Below are 23,734 nucleotides of genomic sequence, written 5' to 3'. Positions count from 1 at the left end.
AGGATGGCTGGGTCCAGGTCTCATGCAGAGGGCAGGAATCAGGGTGGTGACAGTCCTGGCGGGAGAGCAGCCCTTAAGGTGCATAAACAGTCAGCCAGCCTGCTATCAGTTTCACCGGCCAGAAGCTTTGTTAGGATGCCAAAGGCCACAGGGATTTCGAGGAACTGGGACAAAACACTAATTTTTGTAAAACAGACTGGGGTACCAGGAATAGCACTGGAAGGGAGACATTGCTGGTTTTCAGACACAAGCCACCCTACAGAGGCTTAATGCAAGCAAACAGATATTGCAAATATCTATTTCCTCCCCCTTTGGATGAAGGTGTCTGATTTTTCTTCCCTACATATGAATCATTTTCTTCTCGAGAGAGGGCCTTATTCTGATCTCAAGTGCTCTGAGGTGCATCTCCACTGAAGTGTATGGAATAATTGGTGTAAAAGCAGTGTGAAGTAAAAGTCAAGCTCCGCCCAAGTCTTTCATGCTACAATATACAGAGGCAAATTCTGTCTCATTCTATTACTAGAAGAAAAATCTTAGAATCCTATCGTCTTATTATACTGCCAAAGACCCTCATTAGTCTCAAAGGGTTGATTTTTTTAAAATATGAAAGATTTAAAAAATACAAGGACAACCCAACACTTTAAAAGCTGCAATTTTCTTCCCCAAACAGCACCGCTCTCCAAGCCTTCTGACAGAAGCTGGGAAGGTTCTTCCCCAGTTGTCCTCTAAGGAAGACAGTGAAAAGACGGTGTCCTCTGGACTTTTAGACATTAATTACCGAGTTAGAATATTTTTCTAAATTACAGAGTGTGGCCCCAGGAGATAACAGTAACTAAGAGGAGGGAGGGAAAAGGATGAAGTCTACAAAAAAGAACTAGATACGGTCATGGAGGATAGATTTATCAATGGTTAGTAGCCAGGATGGGCAGGGATGGTGTCCCTAGCTTCTGTTTGCCAGAAGCTGGGATTGGGCGACAGGGGATGGATCACTTGAGGATTCCCTGTTCTGTTCATTCCCTCTGGGGCACCTGGCATTGGCCACTGTCGGTAGACAGGATACTGGGCTAGATGGACCTTTGGTCTGATCCAGTATGGCCGTTCTTATGTTCAAATGACACCGCAGACTCAGGCACAGGGGAAAGGCAATTAGACAAGGAGTATTATCCTCTATACCCATCACCAGGGGCTCATACTTAACAGCCTATACCATAGGCAGTGAAGCAATGGGTTAATGCCAGTACTTTAAATGAGACTGAAATGGAATGCTCTCTGCCAACCAGACTACAGGGATGATTCACAATTGCAAATATGTAAATCTCCTACTCTCTAATTGGCTGTGAGGTCTGCTCTCTCCATAATCATTGCATGATTATTCATCAATAATGGTGTTGTGTAAATCCTTGTATGCTGATCAACTGAGGGTCGTTCATGCCCACTCAGAGGCAGAGTTTTGGACAATCACTGCAGAGTTATTTAATTTTAAAAAATGGTCAAAGCACGCAATGTTAACCCCCCCAGGTGGTCTCGAACCTCCCACTCCCGTGCAAGATTTTTAGGAAGGCAGCAAAGAGATTCCAATGGCACGTAGCCTCTGCCAATCTCCTTAAACCTCTGAGTCTGGCTTCAGGATAAATCATAGCACAGAAACAACCCTGGTTGCATTTGGACATCCTCCTTGAGGACAGAGAGCAGGCAGTGATACTCAGCCATTCGATCCTGCTAATCCATCTGCAGCTGTTGATGGAGTGACACTGAGCTGGCTACCGTCTTTCCATTCCATCAGTTCCCAGTGAATCGTGGGCAGCCGCCCAGGCTCACTTAAAGCTTTGTCTTGTGGAGTCTCACAGGACTCAGTCCTGACACTGCCCTTCTTTAATGTCTATGTACAACCGTTAGGTGATCTGGTGAGACAAAACAGTCTGCTCCACCACCAGATATGCCCAAAACATACAGTTCTGTGCAGTCTCTCAGGGCAGGAAGGACCCCATGAAAAACTGCTGCCTCAAACTGAACCCAAGACAGACTAAAGCTGTGATAGTTGACAGAAGGACATTATTTATTTATATTACTGAAGCACCAAGAGGCCCCAACTGAGATCCCATTACACTAGGCACATGGTATGAAACTGTCCCTGCCTTAAAGGGCTTACAGTCTAAATAGACAAGACAGACGATGGGCAGCAGACAGGAAATACTATTATCCACGTTACAGGTGGGGGGAAAAGCATAGGCAGGTTAAGTGATTGGCCCATTGTCTAAACACAGATCTCCTGGATCCCAGCCCTGTGTCTTAACCACAGCACCGTCTCTCCTCTCTTCCTACTTCAAGGAGCTGCTGAGCATCTCCCATCCTGAAACTCAGGATTGCCACCATGATTGTGAAGCAATCGCTTTCTAGTCTGTTTATTAGCAGGTCTACATACAAAATAACATGGTAAATCTATGGAGAGCTGCTCTTCCCGCACACACCCTGTCTACCTGCTCCCCAGGCACTAATACGAAAGGACAAAACTGGCTTAAACTACCGATTCCTGCTCTACTGAAACCCTGGGAAAAACTGCATGATCCTGATCCTGAGAGATGCTGAGCACCCACAAGTCTCCACTGACATCATTACATGGCATCTCTTTGGGGATCAGGCTTTTACTCAGCATTTCCCACAGGTGTGCTGTCGTCGCCCTTCTCCTGTTTCAACCAGGCAAGCGAGGGCTGGGTTCAATCTGGTTGCTGGAGTTAAAGGAAAAACGTAGGTATAGGTGAGGGGAACTACTTGAGTTCCCTCCTGACCGCCCAGCTTGAGGAGTAACTAATCTGTACCCATCATGTGGAAATTCTGCCATGTGAGAGGCAGCATGGTCCCCTGGACTGGGTGCTGGGCTCAGGAGACAGTGATTCTAACCTGGCTCAGCCATTGTGCTGCTGTGCATCTTCAGAAATCATTTCGCCTCTTTCCTTTCGTTCCCATCAGCCGTCTTGCCTATGTAGAATGTTGGCTCTTTGGGGCAGGGCTTGAGTTCTTCCTGTGTGTTTGTACAGTGCCTAGCACAATGGAATCCCAATATTGGTTGGGGCCTCTAGGTGCTACTGGAATATAAACTACAATAATACCCCTTTGCTGGTCATCAGTCTCCCTGCCTCTTACCCCATCTATTTCCATTGTTCCTATTTTATGATAATTCTGAAAGAGTTCCATAGCCACAAAGGAACAGAAACACGGCAGTGCTACACGAAGCCAACCCCCTTTGGATGTGCTCCTGTTTTAAAAGGTTTTCTTTTTTTTTTTAATAGGAAACAGAAAGAGGCAGGTGGCGGAATTTAGAAAAGTGGACATTTAAGGCCAGTTGAGTTGCATTTGCTATGCCAGGGCTGAATTTGACCCTGAATTTGTCTCTTCATTGGTGCAAGCCCAGAAATTAGAACACTAACCTCAGTTATCCTGGGAAGGATGAGGGAGAGACGGGATATGCCCCCACCATGGTACTCTGGGAACTGTGTGTGTGAGAGAAAGATCATTTGTTGCAGCCTTGTGAATTATAGTTACTTTAAATTAGGCGGATGAAAGGGGGACAATTGTACCAGGCTCCAAGCTCAGGGGAGTCCCCAAAATATCTGTAACTGGGGTGAAATGGAAGGGCGTGGGGCCCCAATGAACATGATGTACCAGGGCCCCAGAGTTCTCTCGAAAGGCCTAATCATTGGGCTTTGCCATTGTAGAGGGATAGAGTTCAGGGCCACCAACTGCACCTGGCACAATTTAGAGCAGCCCTCCAGTGGCACTATCTACTTGGGTGGACCAGCCCTGCACACAGGGAACAACAGAGAATATTTTTTCACTTCAAGGTCCCAGAAACAAAGACAAGGTTTTCATCTCGAGGCCAAAAGACCAAAAACATCAAGACACTTGATCACGGCCTTGGATAGACCAAGAGACTACCTACACTTGACCAGAGCCCGGCCCTCCAAGCCCTCACATAAACACCTCCCTGGAGAGCAGGAGCTGACAATACATTCAAAGCCATCACCGTCAAGGGGATTCCACCTTAGGAAGAAAAATTCTGGGAGATCAACAACTAGCCTTTGGCAACTGCAGCATACCCTACTGGCCTCCAATGCACCTCAACAGCCATACAAACTGCATCAGTAAAAAGCCACAGCTCAAGCTTCCAGCTCTTCCTTACAAATACTAGGTCAGCCCTTAGCACAATGAGCATCATGTTTGAGCAGTTCACAGAAGAGACTTCCAACTGTACATGAATCATCAAAACCTGCTTATGGCCCAGTTTGTCCCCACACAATAACTACCACGCAACCGCCTTACAGCATGCAAGAGCAGTGGGGTGGCCATTTTAATTTCACCGGACCAGAAATGCAAAGGGATATCCACCATGAAAATGGGGAGAGATCTGAGTGTATGTGAAGTGAGCGATGGAAGAAACAGTGGGACACTTCTGCTATTTAGATCTCCAGCCATAAGAGATTCCAAGGCCCCAGTCGAATTCCTGAAAGAACTAACAGCGTTTCCACCAAGCCTGATAGCAAAGTCTCCAAGAATCATGGTCCTGGAAGATCTCAATATCCGTGTGTACAGCAGATCTGAATAAAGAGACCCAGCAATGGAACTCCTTGCCAGGAGAGACAAGAATGAGGCCAAACCTGACTGTGTTCAGACTGAAATGTAAGACGGCCCATAGAGAAAACCTTTCCCTAGGAACAATGTCCTGTTCCACACACACCCAGGCTGCTCCCCCCTTCGGAACACACACATACCCTCCAGCCCAGGGGGATGGATAGGAAGAAAAGATTTTCATTTGTTTATATTTTGAACTTTTATGCTTCGTTATAATTTTGCCTGGTGCCTGTAAACTAAGCCAGCAAGCTCCTTAGATTAGATAGTTACAATAGTCCTCTGTCCTCCTGTTCTTATCTGCAAAGTGCCCTCTTCTCTCTTTCAATTCCCTCCTTAAAACCCACTTCTGCAAACAATCCTTTCCACCTTCTCCTTGTCAATAAACCCCTCACCAGTCCAGGCTTAACTTTGTCCGAGGTCTTTTCTCACATTTGCCTTGTCCAACTTTAACCGTCAGTTCTTCCAAGCGGTGAACGTGTTTTCATCTCGGTTTGTAAAGCACTGTGCAAATTCCCCGGGTTGTGTAACAGATTTCTTTTAACAACAATAAATAATAATGATCAGATGCACTAACTAGGTATGTGTTATTCATTACAACACATAATACTCCCAGCCCCCAGCATATACAGTCGCACCTCACTTTTCCTTTCCCAAGGTCAGCTTTCCTCTTGAGTCCAAACAACACAAACTGAGCTGACATACAGCAAAAAAGTGTGGCTTACTCACTGCTGTAGAAGTCCATTTTTCTCTTGTTGAGAGAGGCTGCTTTGGTGACCTCTGAGTTGTCGTCCTCCTCCTCATTAGCCAGCAGCAGGAATTCTTTCAGGCTGGCCCACCCCGTTCCAATGTCATCACTGCCCCTTGACCGTATCCACCCCCCATTCTGTCCAGCATAGCATAAGCATAGGCCATTATGGAAGGTGTTAATATGCTTTTACTGGGGGAGGAAAGGAAGGGAGCTATGGAGAGGAAGCTTCCCTGGGCGAAGGGAAGAGACATTCCTGCCACAGCCATCAGACAACATTCCCCTTCCTCTTGCTCACTCCCTTGGTGACCTTTGGCTGAGTCTGCCAAAGCTATAAAGGAAAAGGGGGGGGGGGGGAGAGAGGCTAAGATGCACGAAAGGATTGCTGAAAGGACTGAGAGACAGAGATCTTAGCTTGTCTCTAATAACGATTTTTTATAAAGGACTACAGAGTAAAAGAACTGGGTGGATGGGCGGCAGGAGAAAAAGCAAGCACCAGTGTTTGAAGGGTGTCATCAAACAGGAGGGAGAATCAGAGTTTAAAGCCAGTAGGGACCACCAGATCATGTGGACTGACCTGCTGTCAGGGCCGGCTCCAGGCTTTTTGCCGCCCCAAGCAGAAAAAAAAAGAAAAAAAGCTGCGATCGCGATCTGCTCTACCGCCGCCGCTTCAGTTTTCGGCGGCAATTCGGCGGCTGGTCCTTCGCTCCGAGAGGGACCGAGGGACCCGCCGCCCAATTGCCGCCGAAGAGCCAGACGTGCCGCCCTTCTCTGTTGGCCGCCCCAAGCACCTGCTTGCTGGGCTGGTGCCTGGAGACGGCCCTGCCTGCTGTATAGCACGGGCCACCAAAACCACCTGAGCCCGCACTCCAAACCCAACAAACGAAATTAGACCAAAGTATTATACCCCACAGGAGACTAGTATGTGCCACAGACAGAGAATAGGAGGGACTGAGGTGCACCAGTGCCCAAGGTCCCCGCCATGGCAGGGAAACAATTAAGTGAGATATACCCAGATAATCCTGGCAAGTGACCCACACCCACATGGTGCAGAGGAAGGTGATAACCCCCCAAGGTCACTGCTGATCTGACTGGATGAAATTCCTTTCCCACCCTACGTGTGGCATTCTGTCACATGCTGAGCATGGGAGCATGAACCAGCCAGCCAAGCACCTGAGAGAGAAGCTGCTCAGTGCTCAGAGCCCTGGTGGTCCCTGTCCAATGTCCCATCTCCAGCTATGGCCATCCCTCATGCTTCAGAGGAAGGAGACAAGACAAAACGAAAAAACAACCTCCCCAGGCTCTCCAAGGGGGTACAAACAAGAGTGATGGGATGAAGTTACACAAAGGAAAATTTAGGATGAATATCAGGGAGATCTATTAGGCAAAAAAATGTCTACCGAGGAAGTAGTGTAATTCCCATGTTCTTGGGACATTCAAAACTGGATTGGCCCTAGAAAAAACACTCTTGGGAACAATCTCGCACGGGCAGGAAGAGTGAAAGATCAGGCTAGTTTTGTTGTCTAAGCTGAGCGAAAGGCAATACATGAAGAAGCATGAAAAGCAGAGGCGATTTAAACAATCCTGCCACTTGTAAGAATTCAAGCTGTGATGGGTAACATAGGCAAGGAGAGTGCTGTCAGAGCCACCTAGGCCTGCCTTTCATTGCCTGAACCACCCTGATCTGGCTTTGTCTTCAAAGCCACCTGCCAAGGGCAGAATGTGCCTGCGGGAAGGAATGGTGCCTGCACAGCATCGCCTCCTCGGGAAATCCACAAATGCACTTCTGTGGGTAGCTCCCAGGGTCGGACCCGACAGGTCCTGGAGGTTGGGAAGGGGACAAGATGCTCTTCCAAGCCTTGTACCCTGCGGACCCAGCAGATCTCCCTCCAGCCGGCTTCCAACATTGCTAGCCCCCCTGTGGAGTCCCATCTGCAGCTGCTACCGAGCCGCCTGAGAGCTGGGCTGAACAGGAGCAGGGGCCATAGCAACAGCATTACGGGGCTGCTGTGCATCGAGGAGTGTTACAGCTTGCATAACTCCGGGGGTTCCCAGAATCCAGCTTGGGTTTGGTGATCCTTTTAGAGTTGCCACCTATCACAAACGCTGACTGGCTGAACCCATTCTCATGAGTCCATCCTGCGAGATAAGATTAGCTAAGGGCATTAAAAAAATCCCAAAGCTGGTTATGTCTAGATGCCATGAAACAGAGAGCCTGCAACATGAGGTCACAACCTCCCTCCAAGGATCAGCCCTAGATCCACCATTTTAGGGTTTGAAAACAGCAGAGTCGTCACCGCCGCTGCCAATCCTGATAACTAATGAACAAAAACACTTTGCTCAGGGACAATGATGGGAAAAGAAAATCTCAGCATAACTTGGCTCTTTATTTACATTTATTTAGAGATTTTAAAGTATCCTTGCTGATACTGAATCACTGGTATTCTGAATTCATTTTCTGTTATCCAAATGAATTTTAATTCACATTGGGTTTCATACAAAGCCCCCACATACTCATTGGGACGACAGATACGGCAATTTCTTGCAATATCTTTGGGAGAGTTTACAGTATTACATTTACGTATTATTTGGCCACAGATTGTAATTCCATGGGGTAGGGTGACCACAGTTCCTCCAGGAATTAAGAAGCGTGGGGGGATGATTGGGCAAATTCTCCCAGATTGTAACCCCTTCAGTGAGGTACAATGATCAGCAGAGGCTTGGATTTACAGGTTCAAACTGGATTCTCCAGAGACCAACAGACAAAGACAGGACTTTTGGCTAAACAGCCTGAGTTTAAACTGTCTCAGGCCCTGCTTTCTGATCCAGCAAGCAGACAGAACATTCTGTCCAAGGGGGCCTCCAATCCTTCCTGGGAAGGGTTGGAAGGACTTTGGCCTATTGAGGCCCCATAAGACTGATGGGTGACCTCTGGTAAGCATGTGTAGAGGAACTTTTATTGTTTTAATAAGTTTTTTTCTGTAATGCTTTTACCTTAAGAATACATGTGCTTGCTTAGAAAGGACTGTGCATTAACTCGTGACTGCGGAAAACCACAGCTGTTCATAGCCTTCGAAGAGAAAGCAAAGTGCAGACACTGGCCTGTTTAGGCAGACTGGCTTGCTGGGGATGTCACAGTGCTGGCAGAGAACTGTACGGCCTGGAAAACCCCCGTTCAGGAGGGAGAGAGACGTGGGTCTCCGCCCTAAGAGAGGTGACAGTTGAGGAGCTGGAAGCCTGAGAGTGGGACTGAGAGTCCTCGAGGCACCACGGAGGTGGAATACAGGGGCAGTTGCCCTGAACTGTCACACTGACAACACACTAGAACATATTATTAAACAATCCATTTGTAACCATCTAGAGGATAATAGGGTTATAAGCAATAGCCAGCATGGATTTTTAGGTTAGATATTATGAAAAAACTTTTCAACTATAAGGATAGCTAAGTAATGGAGTAGGTTATCAAGGGAGCTTGTGGAATTCCCATCCATTGGAGGTTTTTTAAGAACAGGTCAGACAAACACCTGTCAGGGATGCTCTAGGTTTACTTGGTGCCGCCTCAGCACAAAGGGCTGGACTAGGTGGCCTCTCAAGATCCTTTCCAGCCCTACATTACTATGATTAACATCACATGGGGGAATGTGTCACAATATTGTCTAGTGTGTGTCACAAGTGTGACACAGTGGGGAGTGTGTGCTAAACATCCCCCTCTGTGCTGATGCAGAAAGGATATGAATTGGTACAGGTCCCAGGTGGGCAGCATTACCTGTCATGCTTTTAGCTTTGAAGGTCCCTGGTTCAATTCCCAGTACCTATCATGATACTGACACACTGGGAATTGAACCAGGGACCTTCAGAGCTAAAAGCATGACTCGTACTGCTGCCCAGCTGGGGTCTGTACCAATTCATATCCTTTCTGCATCAGCACAGCAGGGGATGTTTAGCACACACTCCCCAGTGTGTCACACTTGTGACACACACTAGACAACGTTGTGACACACACTAGACAATATTCTCGGTTGGGGTCGCTAGGCAGATAGGGCTTCTGGGTTCTCCTAGCTTATAATAATGACTCACTTAATTTCTGTGTGTTTGTGGCAGTGATAAGATCAGAATCCAGGTCTCCTAGGCCAATGCACTATCCACTAGACAACACTGCCTTCCATCATTTAAATGAGATGGGGGGATAGATAGAAAGCATGGTGGGACATCGACCTTTAATGACTTTGGCAGAAGCCTCAGATTTGCAAATACAAAAATAAGCTAAAGTGTTAAAATATTATCTAAATGTTGAAGAGAACTTTTCTCCAGCCAATTTAAAAGCTTTTATGTCTTCTGCTGCTTGTAGAAGACATTCTTAGGAAAAGCAATCTTATGGCCCACTTAGTGGAGCAGTGAATCTCGATTTTATCAGCTGTGCCTCTGTAGTCCCATACAACAACAGAGCTAAATAACTGGCAGCAAGATAAATTCTGCTCTTGAAACAAACACAATCGCAAAAAAAGGGAAGCGCTAAGAGTAATTATTTTGTACTTACATAGCAACTTTCGTCTGGGTGTGCCAGGGCATGTTGTAAACATTAAGCTCATAACAACACCACTGTGAGTGGAAAGATGCCACTGTGAGTGGGGCAAGCCCCAGACCCAACTCCCAAGCGGGAGCTCGTGGGCCGGCTTAAAACGTAGGTTGCCCACCCCTGATTTAGACTGTAGATTCCTCAGGGCAGGGATTGTCTCTTCTGGTAAATCACATGGGTTTATACAGCACCTATCATGATACAGCCCTGCTCTCAGTTGGGGTGGCTAGGTGCTATTTTAATATAAACAACACCACCACCTCACTCTTTTGCTTTCCTCAGACTGCCCTCTGTGAGATGATTCTGCGTGTCCTAGTCCCCTGTGGTTTGGAGTTGGGCGTTATTTACCTTTCCGAACTAGAACACTTTTTGTACTGCTGGATTTTGCATGGTTGGTGTCCTTAAGGATGGGGTCTCGGGACTCTGAGCTTTAATTCAAAGGGCTGTGCAGGACGGAAGGATCCAAAAGCCCATGCCAGAACGGAATCATTCAAAGGGAGAGATGGAGGGGAAATGTTAATAATTGAAAAGAAAGAATAAATAACCAAGGACACCATCAGAATTGTAACTCAACAGCTTAGCTAATACACGGGTGAGAAAATGAGGCATTACCTCCCTGAGGCAGGTATAAATGGGACAGACAAGGACTCGGAAGGGCTCCCCAGCGTTGCTCCTCATGGTGCCGAAGACTTCGCAGAGAAAGGTGATGAACCCCAGCCAGCGCTCCACGTCGCGCTGCTGCAGCTCCTCCCGCATTGTGAAATCTTTCTGCAAGGGGGACAGACAACAGGCGGCATCAGCAAAACCACATCTCACTGGAAGAGGCAACGGCTGTCTAGGGAGGGAATTAAGAAAAGAGGAAATTGAAACGAGAGGGAGAGAGAGCGAGAGAGACAGACTGACTGTCACTTTAGTCATGAGCATGCGGATTACTCAGTGTAAGTGCAGTGGCTGAAATTTCAACACAGTATAAAGCAGGTATTGTAGAAATAGCAGCAGCAGCTGCACAATGCAATAGAAACAACTTCCCTTTGGCCTTTCTGCCTTTTGTAACATATGTGAGTATTCAATTCAATATGCAAAAAAGTGGGGCTGTGGCAAACACAAAAGGCACACGAGCCATGCAGGCAGCACACATACTGCCTGGTTTTTCTGCTCAAGGGAACTCATGTCACCACAGGTAAATTCAGTCTGTCTACACCTCTCTCAAAATTAGCACCCAAAGGGACCACGTTATCCCCTGTGCTAGGACCAGGGCTTCCCTGGGCCGCTGGTGATTCTTGGCTGCTGCAACTGCTCCTTGGCACCCTCTAAATTACAGCAGGGGACTGGCCCACTGCCCACCTGGATGAGGACCAGGAGAGTACAATGTTGGCATTAAAAAGTCACCCCCTCCTGTGTCATACTGTTGCCACAATGAAGGATTGTGGGAATTATGCAACTCCAGAAGCAAGGTCAGGATCAGATGCACAGCGAGTTATGTGTCTCTCCACTGGCCCTCTACTTTAATCCATAGACAAAAATGGTGGCTGCCAAAGGAAAGAAAGTAAGAACATAAATAGGTGAGGAACATGGGGAAGAGAAGAATGACAGAGAAAATACAATAAAACACAATCTTCATCTTTTTAAACAAGAAATTTGGTACTTTACTTTTACAGGGACCAAATAAAAATTACGATGCTATAATCCAAGTGTATATAGTGCTCAGGACAAGGGGATGTTTCCTCAATCCCTTTTTGATGTTATAGCAGCTTGTTTCAAGAAATATTATAGCAGCCTGCTTATTTCCACCTCTATCTTGATATAACGCGACCCGATATAACATGAATTCGGATATAACGTGGTAAAGCAGTGCTCCGCGGGGGGGGGGGGGGGGGGGGGGGAGGAAAAAGGCGGCTGTGCACTCCGGTGGATCAAAGCAAGTTCAATATAACGCGGTTTCACCTATAACACGGTAAGATTTTTTGGCTCCCGAGAACAGCGTTATATCGAGGTAGAGGTGTACCTTTCCTTATGGTTATAATTTAGTTGACATAATGCAGAGAAAAATTACAGAACAAGTTCATTCTCAAGTATAACATAAAAAACTACAGGCGAAGTGTGTGTTCAATGTGTGTTGCCCAATACATGAAATCCAGCAACTAAAATGCTAATTATTTAAGTATCTTTTCTACATCAGCTTATTCCTATTGACTAAAACTAACAAGGATACATTGTTGCACCCAATGCTCTAATCTGCACCTGCACAGTGTGGAGACAGCTGTGCAGAAGAGCCACCCGCGAGAAGAGTACTGATTTATAAACTGTGCAAAGTACTGATGTTTAAATGCATGTAAGTGAAGCAGTTGCTGAAGAAACCCAAGTGAGAGATTTGTGATTTATTTTATTATGCAACAATATGTGCAAAAGACTCAAGAGATGTCAATCAGCGCCCTCCTAATGCTCAAAAGTGAGCATTCAGTCTCCAGCTGGAAGCATAAGCCTTGTCCACTTGGTGTAGCCCTCTGTCCCCCTCTGGTGGTGGGTAGGCCACCAAGAGACTGATGAGCCCTCTATAGCAGGGGTGGGCAAACTACGGCTCGGGGGCCATATCCGGCCCTCCGGATGTTTTAATCTGGCCCTCGAGCTCCCGGCAGGGAGCGGGGTCCAGGGCTTGCCCCGCTCCGGCGCTCCAGCCGGGGAGTGGGGTCAGAGGCTTGTCCCGCTCTGCGTGGCTCCTGGAAGCGGCGGCATGTCCCCCCTCCGGCTCCTACGCATAGGGGCAGCCAGGGGGCTCTGCAGGCTGCCTAGGGTTGCCTAGGGTACCAAGATAAATGGGGCGCCAAATTCGAGGGAAAAAATCAAATAAAAACAAAAAAAGAAAGAAAAAAATGAAAAAGATGAAAAAAAAACAAATAAAATAACAAAGATGTCATTATTTCAATTGCTGTTGCGCGTACGGAGGGAATATGAATTATAATTCACTTCTCTACATTTCTGAGAATGTATTAATATGTCAAATATTTTATTTACTGCAAAAATAAATAATATTTTAGCGAATTTTTTTTTCAATTTGTGACGTGGGTCATCTTGACCCACTCCGCAATTTTGATAAGCAATAACTCAGCCACAATGAAACACATCCGCCAGCAGCAAGAGCTGCAATGCTAGTGACACATAACTCGAATATACAGCAAGGTCGCATAGCTGGAAATTCATGTAGAGCGGACATATCGCGAGTTGATATATGTCAAACAGTCATTTTAACACACGTCGCAGATAGATGGTTAAGAACTGAGCGAATACTGTGGAAAATTGTGTTTCTTGGTGCCAAAGAATAAAGAATAACGTCTTTCAGCATTATAAATCCAAAATGTGAGTATCTTTAAGCGTTATTAAACCTTAGCGTTATTATCGGGCTGTATAATTATGAACTTTTCTTTGTTATAACTGGTTCACATGTAATAAATACGGTCCATAAAAGAAAAGTAACAGCGTTAACGCTTAATAGACTACAAAAGTGATGATGTCACACTCCAAGTGGGTAACCTTGAGGAAGGGGATTACTTTCCAAACAACCGGTGTCGGGTTATAACGTCAAAAAAGGTAATTTTGTTTCCATGTAAACACTGTAACTAACTGTTTCAATAGGTAAGTTAGTGTATGTTACTAATCATTGAACCTTTAAGCAGTGAAAAGACGTGTTGGGATGGCTGCAATGTGGTTTAAATCGCCAGCCATGTGGTGGGTGTGTCAGCCATCCTTAACGCTATAATGCTTGCAGTCGGGAGCACAGTACATAACAATATTCAAATGCCCCATGGCAGAAAGAGGAAAAAGAAAACCCTCAGGAGCTGAGTATCGTAAATGAAAGGTTGAGAAGGAAAAGGACCAAGCAAAACAGCAGGGATCCTTCCTGAAATATCTTCTCTTTAATCCAAATAAAGATGGAAGCAGTTCACAGCATCCAGATGAAGGAATTTTACTTGGAGAGGAGGTTAGCTCACATCTGCATGGAAGCAGTTTGGAACATCAAGATGAGGGTATATTACTTCGAGATGAGAGAAGCTCACGTCCACAAAAAAGCAGTTTGGAAACTCAAGATGATGGAAACTTACTTCTAGATGAAGGCAACTCACAGCATCAGACTGATATGGAAGTGTAGAAAATTTATTCACCTTCAGAGACACATGCATAAATTGACGTAAATGAAGTAGAACGAAAAAAGGATGAGGAAGTTACAAACAAGTTACAGTATGGGGACCCAACTTCACGGCCCAGATGTGATGACAGTGTGCGGCAAATTCTCGTGGAACATGGACCCGAACAAGTTCATGAATTTCCCTTCCCTAAGGATGGAAATAAAAGAAAATTCTCTGCTCAGCATTACAAGAGGAAATTCATTAATAGGGAAGAAATTCATCGAAACTGGTTACAATATTCAGTGTCGAAGGACTCTGTTTTGCTTTTGCTGCAAGTTGTTTAGAAATCAAGCAATTGGTACATCACTTACTAAAAATGGTTCGAAGGACTGGAAAAACATATCTTCAATTCTCTCTTCACATGAAAGAAGTACAAAACATTTAGAATGTTTTCAAAATTGAAAAGAACTTGAATTATGAGTGAAAAAAGGAAAAGCTATAAATGAAGAAAATTTATGCGTGATCAAGGAAAAAGAAAAATATTGGCAACAAATATTAGATTGCCTGATTGCTTTAGTGAGAGTTCTCGGTGGGCAAAATTTAGCATTCCGCGGTCATGGTAGAAATGAAAAATTATACACTCCAGGTAATGGAAACTTTTAAAAATTTGTTGAATACCTAGCTTTGTTTGATCCAGTTATGAAGGAGCATCTATGTAAAATAACTGATCATGAAACACAGGTTCATTACTTAGGAAAAATATGCAGAATGAACTGATTCAAATTCTAGCAAATGACAATAAAAGAAAATTGTAGAAGCTGCCCATTCTGCAAAATACTTTTCAATAATACTGGACTGTACACCAGATGTGAGTCACGTTGAACAAATGATGATGATCATCCGTTTTGTGGATATGGAAAAGTCTGCAGATGAAGATAATGTTGAAGTGCTCATAAAGGAACATTTTTTGGGTTTCGTACCACTGAAGGAGATGACTGGAGCATTTATGACAAACTATTCTACAAGAGCTTGAAACAATGTCATTATCTGTTGAAAACCTAGGTGGCCAAGGCTATGAAAATGGGAGTAATATGAAGGGTAAAGACAATGGTGTGCAAAGGAGAATGATGGAAATCAATCCTAGGGCCTTTTTCGTTCCTTGCAGTGCGCAAGGATCTCTGAATCTGGTTGTCAATGATGCTGCTAGATGCTGTTTGGAGGCAAGCAGTTTCTTTGACCTGGTGCAATGTGTTTTTCTCAGGCTCAACACGCTGTTGGGAGATTCTGACTCGCCATGTGAATTCTCTAACTGTGAAACCACTTAGTCAGACAAGATGGGAGAGTCGCACTGATGCTTTGAAGCCTCTTTGCTATGAACTTGGAAACATTTATGATGCTCTAACTGAAATTTCTGATGATACTACCTTTACTGGATCATCTGGCAATACATCACGTTCAGATGCAGAAGCTCTTGCAAATAGCCTTTCCAAGTTCAAAGTTGTGATTTCACTCATTTTGTGGTTTAATATCCTTTTCGGGATTAACCTCACTAGTAAGCAGCTTCAGGAAAAGAACTTGAACATACATTCTGCTATTCAAAAACTGCAGCAAACTAAAAATATTCTGGAGGAATTCAGAAGTGATGAAGGGTTCGAAAGAACACTGGTAGATTCTCTCAAGCTTGCTGAAGAAATAGACTTTCCAACAGAATTTGAACCAGAGCCAGTTCGCATTCAGCAAAAGAAACAGCAATTTCCATATGAAGGACGAGACACACCCATTCAGAACCCAAAACAAAGGTTCAAAGTGAATTTCTACTTCGCAGTCCTTGATACTGCTATTCACTCGGTTGACGAAAGATTTCAACAGATGCAGCAGTTAGAGTCAGTATTTGGCTTTCTATATGATATCCACAGCTTGCAAAAGAAAACAGCAAAACAGATAAGAGAATTTTGCATAAAACTGGAGTCGGCATTGACTCATGAACATTCAAAAGACATTAATGCTACAGATTTTGTGTAGTGAGCTTCAGGCTTTTTCAGACGACTTAAGAAAAATTCCACTCCTGAAGAAGTACTGAAGTTTGTTTGTGAAAATAAATTCACAGACAGTTTTCCAAACATTTGTATAGCTCTACGCATTCTTTTAACTTTGCCAGTTTCCATAGCTAGTGAGGAACATAACTTCTCAAAGTTAAAATTGATAAAAACATATCTGCGTTCAACAATGGTGCAAGAGAGACTTGTTGGACTTGCCACAATGTCAATAGAGCATGAAATATCTGCAAAACTGGATCTAAAAGCACTAGTGACTGAATTTTCAAAACTTAAAGCAAGAAAAGTCATGTTTTAAGAGCACAGAGTGTTTTTTATTCAGAGTGGTTTTTTTGTAAATACAGGTTAAAGTTCATTGAAGAGTTTTCTTATTTCTTTCTATATAGGATGTGGTGGTAATGGCAGTTAAAGCAGGATAGCGTAATGGATGATTTGGGATTTGTAATAATAAAAATTATAATTAACATTTTAATGCATTTTTATTTGAAATCGGACTGAAATATCATCTAGCTGTCGTGTACAAATCTATTCTGAAAATTTTGTGTCTCTATTTTATCTGATCTCAGAAATGTTGGTTGGACAGATGGACAGACGGACAAACCGAATAATTAAGCCTCTGTTTAAAAAAAAAAAAAAACGCTTAAAAAACATTCAAAGGAAAAAAGGGGCAAAATGTTTCCCAGTTTACCAAAAACCTCAGCCTAGATCTGCCTTTGGGGTTTGGGGGTGTGGGCGCCAATTGCATGGCTCGCCTAGGGTGCCAGTTGCTGGCAGCTAGTCTAGGGCCGCCCCTGCCTGCAAGACAGCTCCAGTTCCATGGAGACAGGCACTTTCTCAACTCCTGAGGTTCCTCTGCCAGCACCTGACATCTCTCTATCCCTTTAAAGGCACATCCCTGTGGTATGAGGATGTGCCGCACTGCAGTAGGAACAGCTCTATTCTCCTCAGCCTGAGTTCCTCCTGGGGGCTCCCTGAGAAATGCCTTGTCCTCTCTCCTCCCCTTTTGGGAGCACAGGCTCTACTTTCATGTGGGGTTTACACTTCCTAGCTGCACTACGCCTTTGGTGTAGCCGAGGAAGGCTCCTTGGACTCTCATCATCTCCTTACACAGCCAAGCAGTGCTAGTCACAACCCGACCTTTGGCATTTTGCTGCAGGATCTCACACACCCTCCACCAATCCCAGTGTCTTCCCCTTCAAATCCTGAGGCTTCCATTTAAACCCCAGTTTCCTGCCTGACAATGTTTACTGAGGCACTGCTATTTCCTGCATGGAACCACATCAATCCAGTTTGAAAGCCATTTAATGTCTAAAGATTCCCAGGGCATTCTGGGAAATTCTTAGCCGCTTGGGATAACCACATGAACTCTGGCACGGTGTTTTAGATCGCAAAGCCAAAAACGGCTCCATGCAAGCACGGGAGAAAAAGAGACATGTATATATTCAACTCCCCTGCGGATTCACCTTGAGAGATGCAATGGGTTCATGCACAAACTCGGTTTTGTATTTTTAAACTTCCTTAAGTAGGCAGTCCCTCTATCATCCCTAAAAACCTATCATAAAAAACCCAGGCTGGGATACCTTACAGTTTAAATAAGAAATTCCGGGAGATTTATGTCTTGATCGTGTCCGGAGAGGTGGGTTTGTTGCCAGCTCAAACACTTCAAGCTGAAAATACACCTTTCCTTATTTACTGTAAGTAATTCATAGCAGATTATTGGGAAACTGCAGGGAGAGTTAGGATGCAGTTTTGGAACTGTGCAGAGAACACATAAGGGACATTGCACCACACGCGCTTCCTTCAAATTCCTGCTTAACACACATTCCCCTTCAGCAAAGCCTTCCCGAGAAACGCCTCCAAAGAAATTCATTTTAAAAATACAAACATCTGCCCTGCTTTGAGATTCACCCTGACTACCACTGGATGGATCTGAACTGTAATATCTATCTTTTTAGACTGTAAGTTCTGTGAAGCAGAAACATCTTTTCTTCTTTATCAGCGACACAAAAATCATGGGGCCAGGGCTAAAATATTTTGGTCATAAACTTCCTTTGATTCATAGCAGAGCTGTCATTGGGACAACTAAGCAAAGATGGGGAGGGGTAAAGCACTGGACTGGCTCTAAGGAGACCTGGGTTCCATTCTCAGCTCTATCACTGCCTGCTGGGTGACCTTGGGCAAGTCACCTCACCTCTGTGTGCCTCAGTTTCACCATCTGTAGGATGGGGATAATAATACTGCTCTCCTTTGTAAAGCACTTTGAAATCTACGGATAAGAGCGAGGGCTGATGATGAAGACCCAGGGTAGATTAAGGCCCTTCTGAAGTAAATAATCAATCATCATCTGGCAACACAAGCAGAAGATGCAGTTGCTCGTGGTGAACAAGGAACCATCTACAAAATGACGTGGCTTATCTGTGGTAAACGGCAGACACCAACAAACACTCTCATGAGGAACAAACAAGGCCATCTACTAACAACCAAAAAAGAACAAGAAATGCGCTGGACAGAGCATTTCAAAGAATTGCTGAACAGGAAGCCACCTAAAGAGGAAGCAAACATCCAGGAGGTAGAAGAAGATCTTGATATCAACACAGACACCCCAACTAAGGAAGTGATCATTCAAGCCATCAAATCCTTAAAAAATGGGAAAGCTCCTGGAAAGGATAACTTGAATGCAGAATTGTTCAAGGTAAATCCTAAATTAGAAGCATCTATCCTGGCCCCTCTGTTTACATCAGTCTGGGAAAGGGAAAAAGTGCCAGATGAGTGGACCAATGGGCTTATAGTGAAGATACCAAAGAAAGGAACTCTCAGTGATTGTAATAACTGGCGTGGTATCACACTTTTAGCTGTGCCAAGCTAAGTATTGCGTAAGATTATAGTTCAGCGTATATCAGAGGCAGTTGATAGCGTTCTCAGAAAAAAACCAAGCTGGTTTTCGGAAAGGGCGTGAATGCACAGACCAGATCTTCATTCTATGAAACATAATAGAACAGTGCTTAGAATGGCAATGGCAACTCTACATAAATTTCATAGACTTTGAGAAGGCTTTTAATAGCATTCACAGGACCAACCTATGGTGTATTCTGCGGGCATATGGAATTCCTTTCCGTATAATCAATGTCATCAAAAGCTTCTATTTCAACTTTACATGCAGTGTCGATCACAGTGAGCTGTTTTGAAGTCAAAACAGGAATACGTCAGGGGTGTGTCATGTCTGCAATCCTCTTCAACATTGCCCTCGACTGGGTAATGCGGCGTACAACAGAAGACATGTCAAGAAGCATTAAATGGACACTCTTCTCATCCCTTGAAGATCTGGACTTCGCAGATGATGTCGCTCTCCTATCACATACCCAACACCATATACAAGAAAAAACAACCTGACTCAATGCATTCAGCCAGCAAATTGGACTGAAAATCAACTGCAATAAGACAGCTACCATGACCTTTAATATTGCCTCACCATCACCAGTACGGATAGAGGATTATGTTCTCACCAGTGTTGAAACATTCACGTACTTGGGCAGCACCATCAGCCAGGACAGTGGAACAACCCAGGACATCCGGAACAAAAATCAGTAAAGCCAGGAACACCTTCAGGAGCTTAAATACAGTCTGGAAATCATCAAAATACAACACCAAAACCAAACTCAAGATTTATCAGAGCTGCGTACTTTCAACACTACTTGATAGTGCAGAATGCTGGGGAATGAGAAAGTATGACATGTCCAAACTGTCTTCATTCCATACAACCTGTCTCAGAAAAATCCTCTGTATCGCCCAGAACAATCTCAAACCAAGATCTATTGACACAGTGCAGCCAAGAGGATCTGAGCACCGTCATTGCCAGGAGCCGTTGGAGATGGATCGGTCATGTGCTTCGGATGGAAACTGATTCCATCACCAGCGTAGCAATAAGATGGGCACCTGAAGGCAAGCGAAAACAAGGCCGCCCAAAAACAACATGGTGAAGAGCTGTGGAAGTCGAGCTGAAAAACCTGGAGCACAGCTGGGAAACTATTGAAAGACTTGCCAGAAGCAGACAGGAGTGGAGGAGCTTTGTCGCTGCCCTAAACGCCAGAGGTGTAATAGGAACATCATGATGATGATGATGATGAAGTAAATAAACTTTTATTAGAAGTTACTACTGCCTTCTACAATGGGGGGAAATGATTCAGGGGACTTAAGTCAATAGCTATTTCTATCCCTTGTTTATCTGGGATTTGCAGTGTTTTGTTTCTGCAACTGCTTGTTTAAGTTTGTAGCAAACCTGGTCTGAAAGGTGTGATCATTATGATTCAGAGTCAGCATCATTTAGATGAGGCTCCTCCTAGAACTCACACCTCTCTTAGACCTATTTCATATTTCAGGGACCCCGTTCAGTTCTGCCTATTCTACAGCTTTAAACCAAACAGTAACCAGGTCCCCTGACTCTGTTACAGTTGTAGCCTACTTAAAGCCTAAGCCAGACAAACAAAAAATTAATTCGGGCTCCAATTTCACCTACTCGCTAATGAACTCTTCCAATAAAACCTGCACACTCCTTGGCCTGATTTGCACCCCTTGCTCTGGAGAAGATCAAAAGTGGCAGAGGCTGGCCTGGGGGCCTCTGCATGGCACGTACCAGTACTGTGCCTGGTTGTACCCACAGTATTGTTATTATAAGTGCTGACAGTGCGCTTGGCGTGGCAAGGATAGAAATAAAGCTCCCCTGTCCCAAGGAGCAAACAAACAAAGCCCACACAACCAGCAGAGCCCATGGTGAAGAAAAGCAGCTGCCAGCTTTCCCATAAACATGGTCTGGCAACACTGCACACACAGCCACTCAACACCAGGACCTGGCTATCGGTTTCACAAAGCATCCAGCGCTTCCATGAGAGCAAATCCAAGCGACTCAAAAGGCCTCACTGGATCACTGCCGTTTCGTTTGTTTCCCACCCGTAAGATCACTCATCTGCGTCTCACGCTGTCCTCCACCTAGGAGGGCGAGAGAGCCCTTTCGGACCACAATCGGCCAACAGTCCCATTCACCTACAGCACGGCCAGCCTCCAAGCCACAATCCGCACTGCAAACAGCTGTCGCTGAAACGCTCGAATGAGAACTAATGTGTTAAGTCAGTGTGGCTACCTTTTCCAGCTGTTCTGTTATTCTAACTGAGGCATCCCTGCTGACAGAGGTAAAGCAGCCTTTACTGAACCTCTCTTAAAAACCTCACTGTGCTTTTTACACCAACTTCTTCTACCCTTGGTTTTTAGCAGGTAGGCCCCCTTGGGGCTGTGACTGTATCTTCCTGTGTGCTCTGTGCAGGGCCAGGTAGGCTGTTGGCATGCAAATAAATGCTATTTTTTAGTGCTTAAATAGCACGTCTCCTCCTCTGAGCACTTTAGGAACATTAAGGGATTCATCATGTGATGACCTCCCAGGTACCGGGACCAGTTAAGGGCTCTTTCTTCAGCATTTCCATAGTTTAAAGCAAGAATACAAGCAGTGCTTGATGGAGAAGGATAACTAGCAAGAGAGCAACATTTTTGTTTTATTTATGGGGAGACTGTAAGCCCAGTTCTGCTTGTACTGGTGTAAATCTGGAGTAACTCCCCTGGAGATAGTATGGATTTACACTGGTGTAACTGAGTGTAAGTAAGGCTCTGTATGCTCATAGGAAAAGGAGGAACATTGCCACAGGCTCTCCTGTCTCTCATCTGTAAGGTTAAGTATAAGAGACCTCAGTCTTTACCACTGCGTTGTCCTGGAACTTTCAGTACAAGCCATTCTCCTTCACTCTACCACTAAGCAATATATATTAATAATATATAGAGAGCAGTATATACACAAACACATTAGAAAAGTGACTGAAAAGAGAAAAAAGAGCCAATTTCTACACTTTAGCCTAGACAGACGTGCATTTTCACACAATGCTTTTTTGAAATATCCATGCAACTTTAAAATCTACATTCCTAGCATGACAAGATTTTTTTTTTTTTTTTGGGTAACAAAAAAAAACCTGTCCTAATTCTGTCAAATCCTATTTCTTCTCTCAGGCACTGCCAGGAGCATCCATTTTAGAGATCAGATTTTGGCAAAGTCAGGTTTTGATTGTTAAAACTGTGAATAATTGCTGGTTTAATATGAATTAAATTAAGGTTTTGGGGTGGACTTGGTTGCTGACCTATAAACTGCATCCCTTTGACCCGATCAGGATCATGGGATCTCTTTTCAGATCTGCATGCAAATGAAAATGAAGATATCCTACCACTGAATCTTCATTCTGGTTCAGAGAAACCAGGTCTCAGGCACTTCCAAGCATTTAGCATGCCACCAGAATGCTTTGGCCACCTGAGGATTATAGGTATCAGTGACATCCTTCACTGGATGGAGGAACCAGCCCCAAATTCCAGAAGCACTAAATTAGTTTGATGTATTATTTGTATCAAATTAGTCACTCCGCTCTATTTATCATGCTTAGCATTTATGTGACATTTTGTGTCCAAACAACTTTATTTAATGTAGCATCTTCCATACGCACAGGGCCCCACAACACTTTCTACTGCTAAATAATAAATAATAGCTGAGATGGAAATCCAAGAAGTACAGCTGGGGGAGAGAGCTCAGTGTGCAGACTGGAGATGAGCTGGTGAGGTCAATGAGGTGCTGAGATACAGGAAGATTGTTTCAGGCTGTATTAGTGAAGGCTCTCACATCACCGATGTGCAGGAAGCTGGGATAAATCCTCGGTAAATTTTAAAATACATTTTAAGTAGGGGACAAGATTTTCAAGCAGGAGTGACTAAAGTTAGACAGCAAAGAGTTGACCTGGCCTTTCAAGAGTGTTGAACGCCTGCAGTTCACATTGGCTTTTCTGGCCCATCCCCAGACCATCCCCATCTTCACCTTTTGCTCCCGTTCTATATAAACAACTGGGGAGAATAACTGCATAGCATACAGGGCTGCTCAACCTGTCAAACCCCTTATGCAGTCTCTATGCTGAGCTTAAGTGGTGCAGAGGGTCTAGTGCCAATGTGAATCTGTCCATTAGACAGCAGCATTCACTAGCAGCATGGCACTTATGAGGATGAACAAAACATCACACTGCAGACGTTGGGAGAAAAGGACATTATTCCATTTGGATTAAAAAAAACAACTCAACTGGCCACAAAACTCCCAGCAACCAAAATGATTGCATTACAGGAGCACATAGGGCTCCCACTGAGATGGAGCTCCATTGCGCTAGGCACTGTACGAATGCACAGTCTAAATAGACAAGACAGTGAAACTGAGCAGAGAGAGTTGCCCAGTGGCATACAGCAGGTCAGTAGCAGAGTTGAGAATAGCACTCGGCTCTCCCAACTCATAGTCCAGTGCGCTAACCACTAGCCTGTGCTGCCACTCTTATTGACTATGCATTAGCTCTGCTGGAAGAATGGACGCTCAAAACTACCAGTGTGAGTGTGCACCATGAAAACACCATTCTAACGTGGAACAAAGAGGCAAAGACTTCAGGAGGCTGGGATACACACTGACAGTTATAATTAAACAACATGTAAGAGATACCCCTCCCCCTCAACGAAATTTAATTTGCTATAGAAATGCTTTCTTAACCCAGAAAAA

General features: G+C 44.6%; 1 protein-coding gene across 1 annotated transcript in view; it reads right to left on the bottom strand.

Moving 5' to 3' along the window:
- Positions 1 to 23,734, bottom strand: part of CTIF (cap binding complex dependent translation initiation factor) — a 328,641-nt gene that overhangs the window by 20,075 nt on the left and 284,832 nt on the right. The window contains exon 10 of the mRNA XM_065406541.1: positions 10,560 to 10,715. Within this exon, the coding sequence (XP_065262613.1) occupies positions 10,560 to 10,715 (156 nt within the window). The remainder of the gene's footprint in view (positions 1 to 10,559; positions 10,716 to 23,734) is intronic.

The sequence above is a fragment of the Emys orbicularis genome, chromosome 6, assembly GCF_028017835.1.
Source record: "Emys orbicularis isolate rEmyOrb1 chromosome 6, rEmyOrb1.hap1, whole genome shotgun sequence".
NCBI lineage: Eukaryota > Metazoa > Chordata > Testudines > Emydidae > Emys > Emys orbicularis.
Note: the sequence above shows the minus strand (reverse complement) of the source record. Positions and strands in the feature narration are given on the sequence as shown.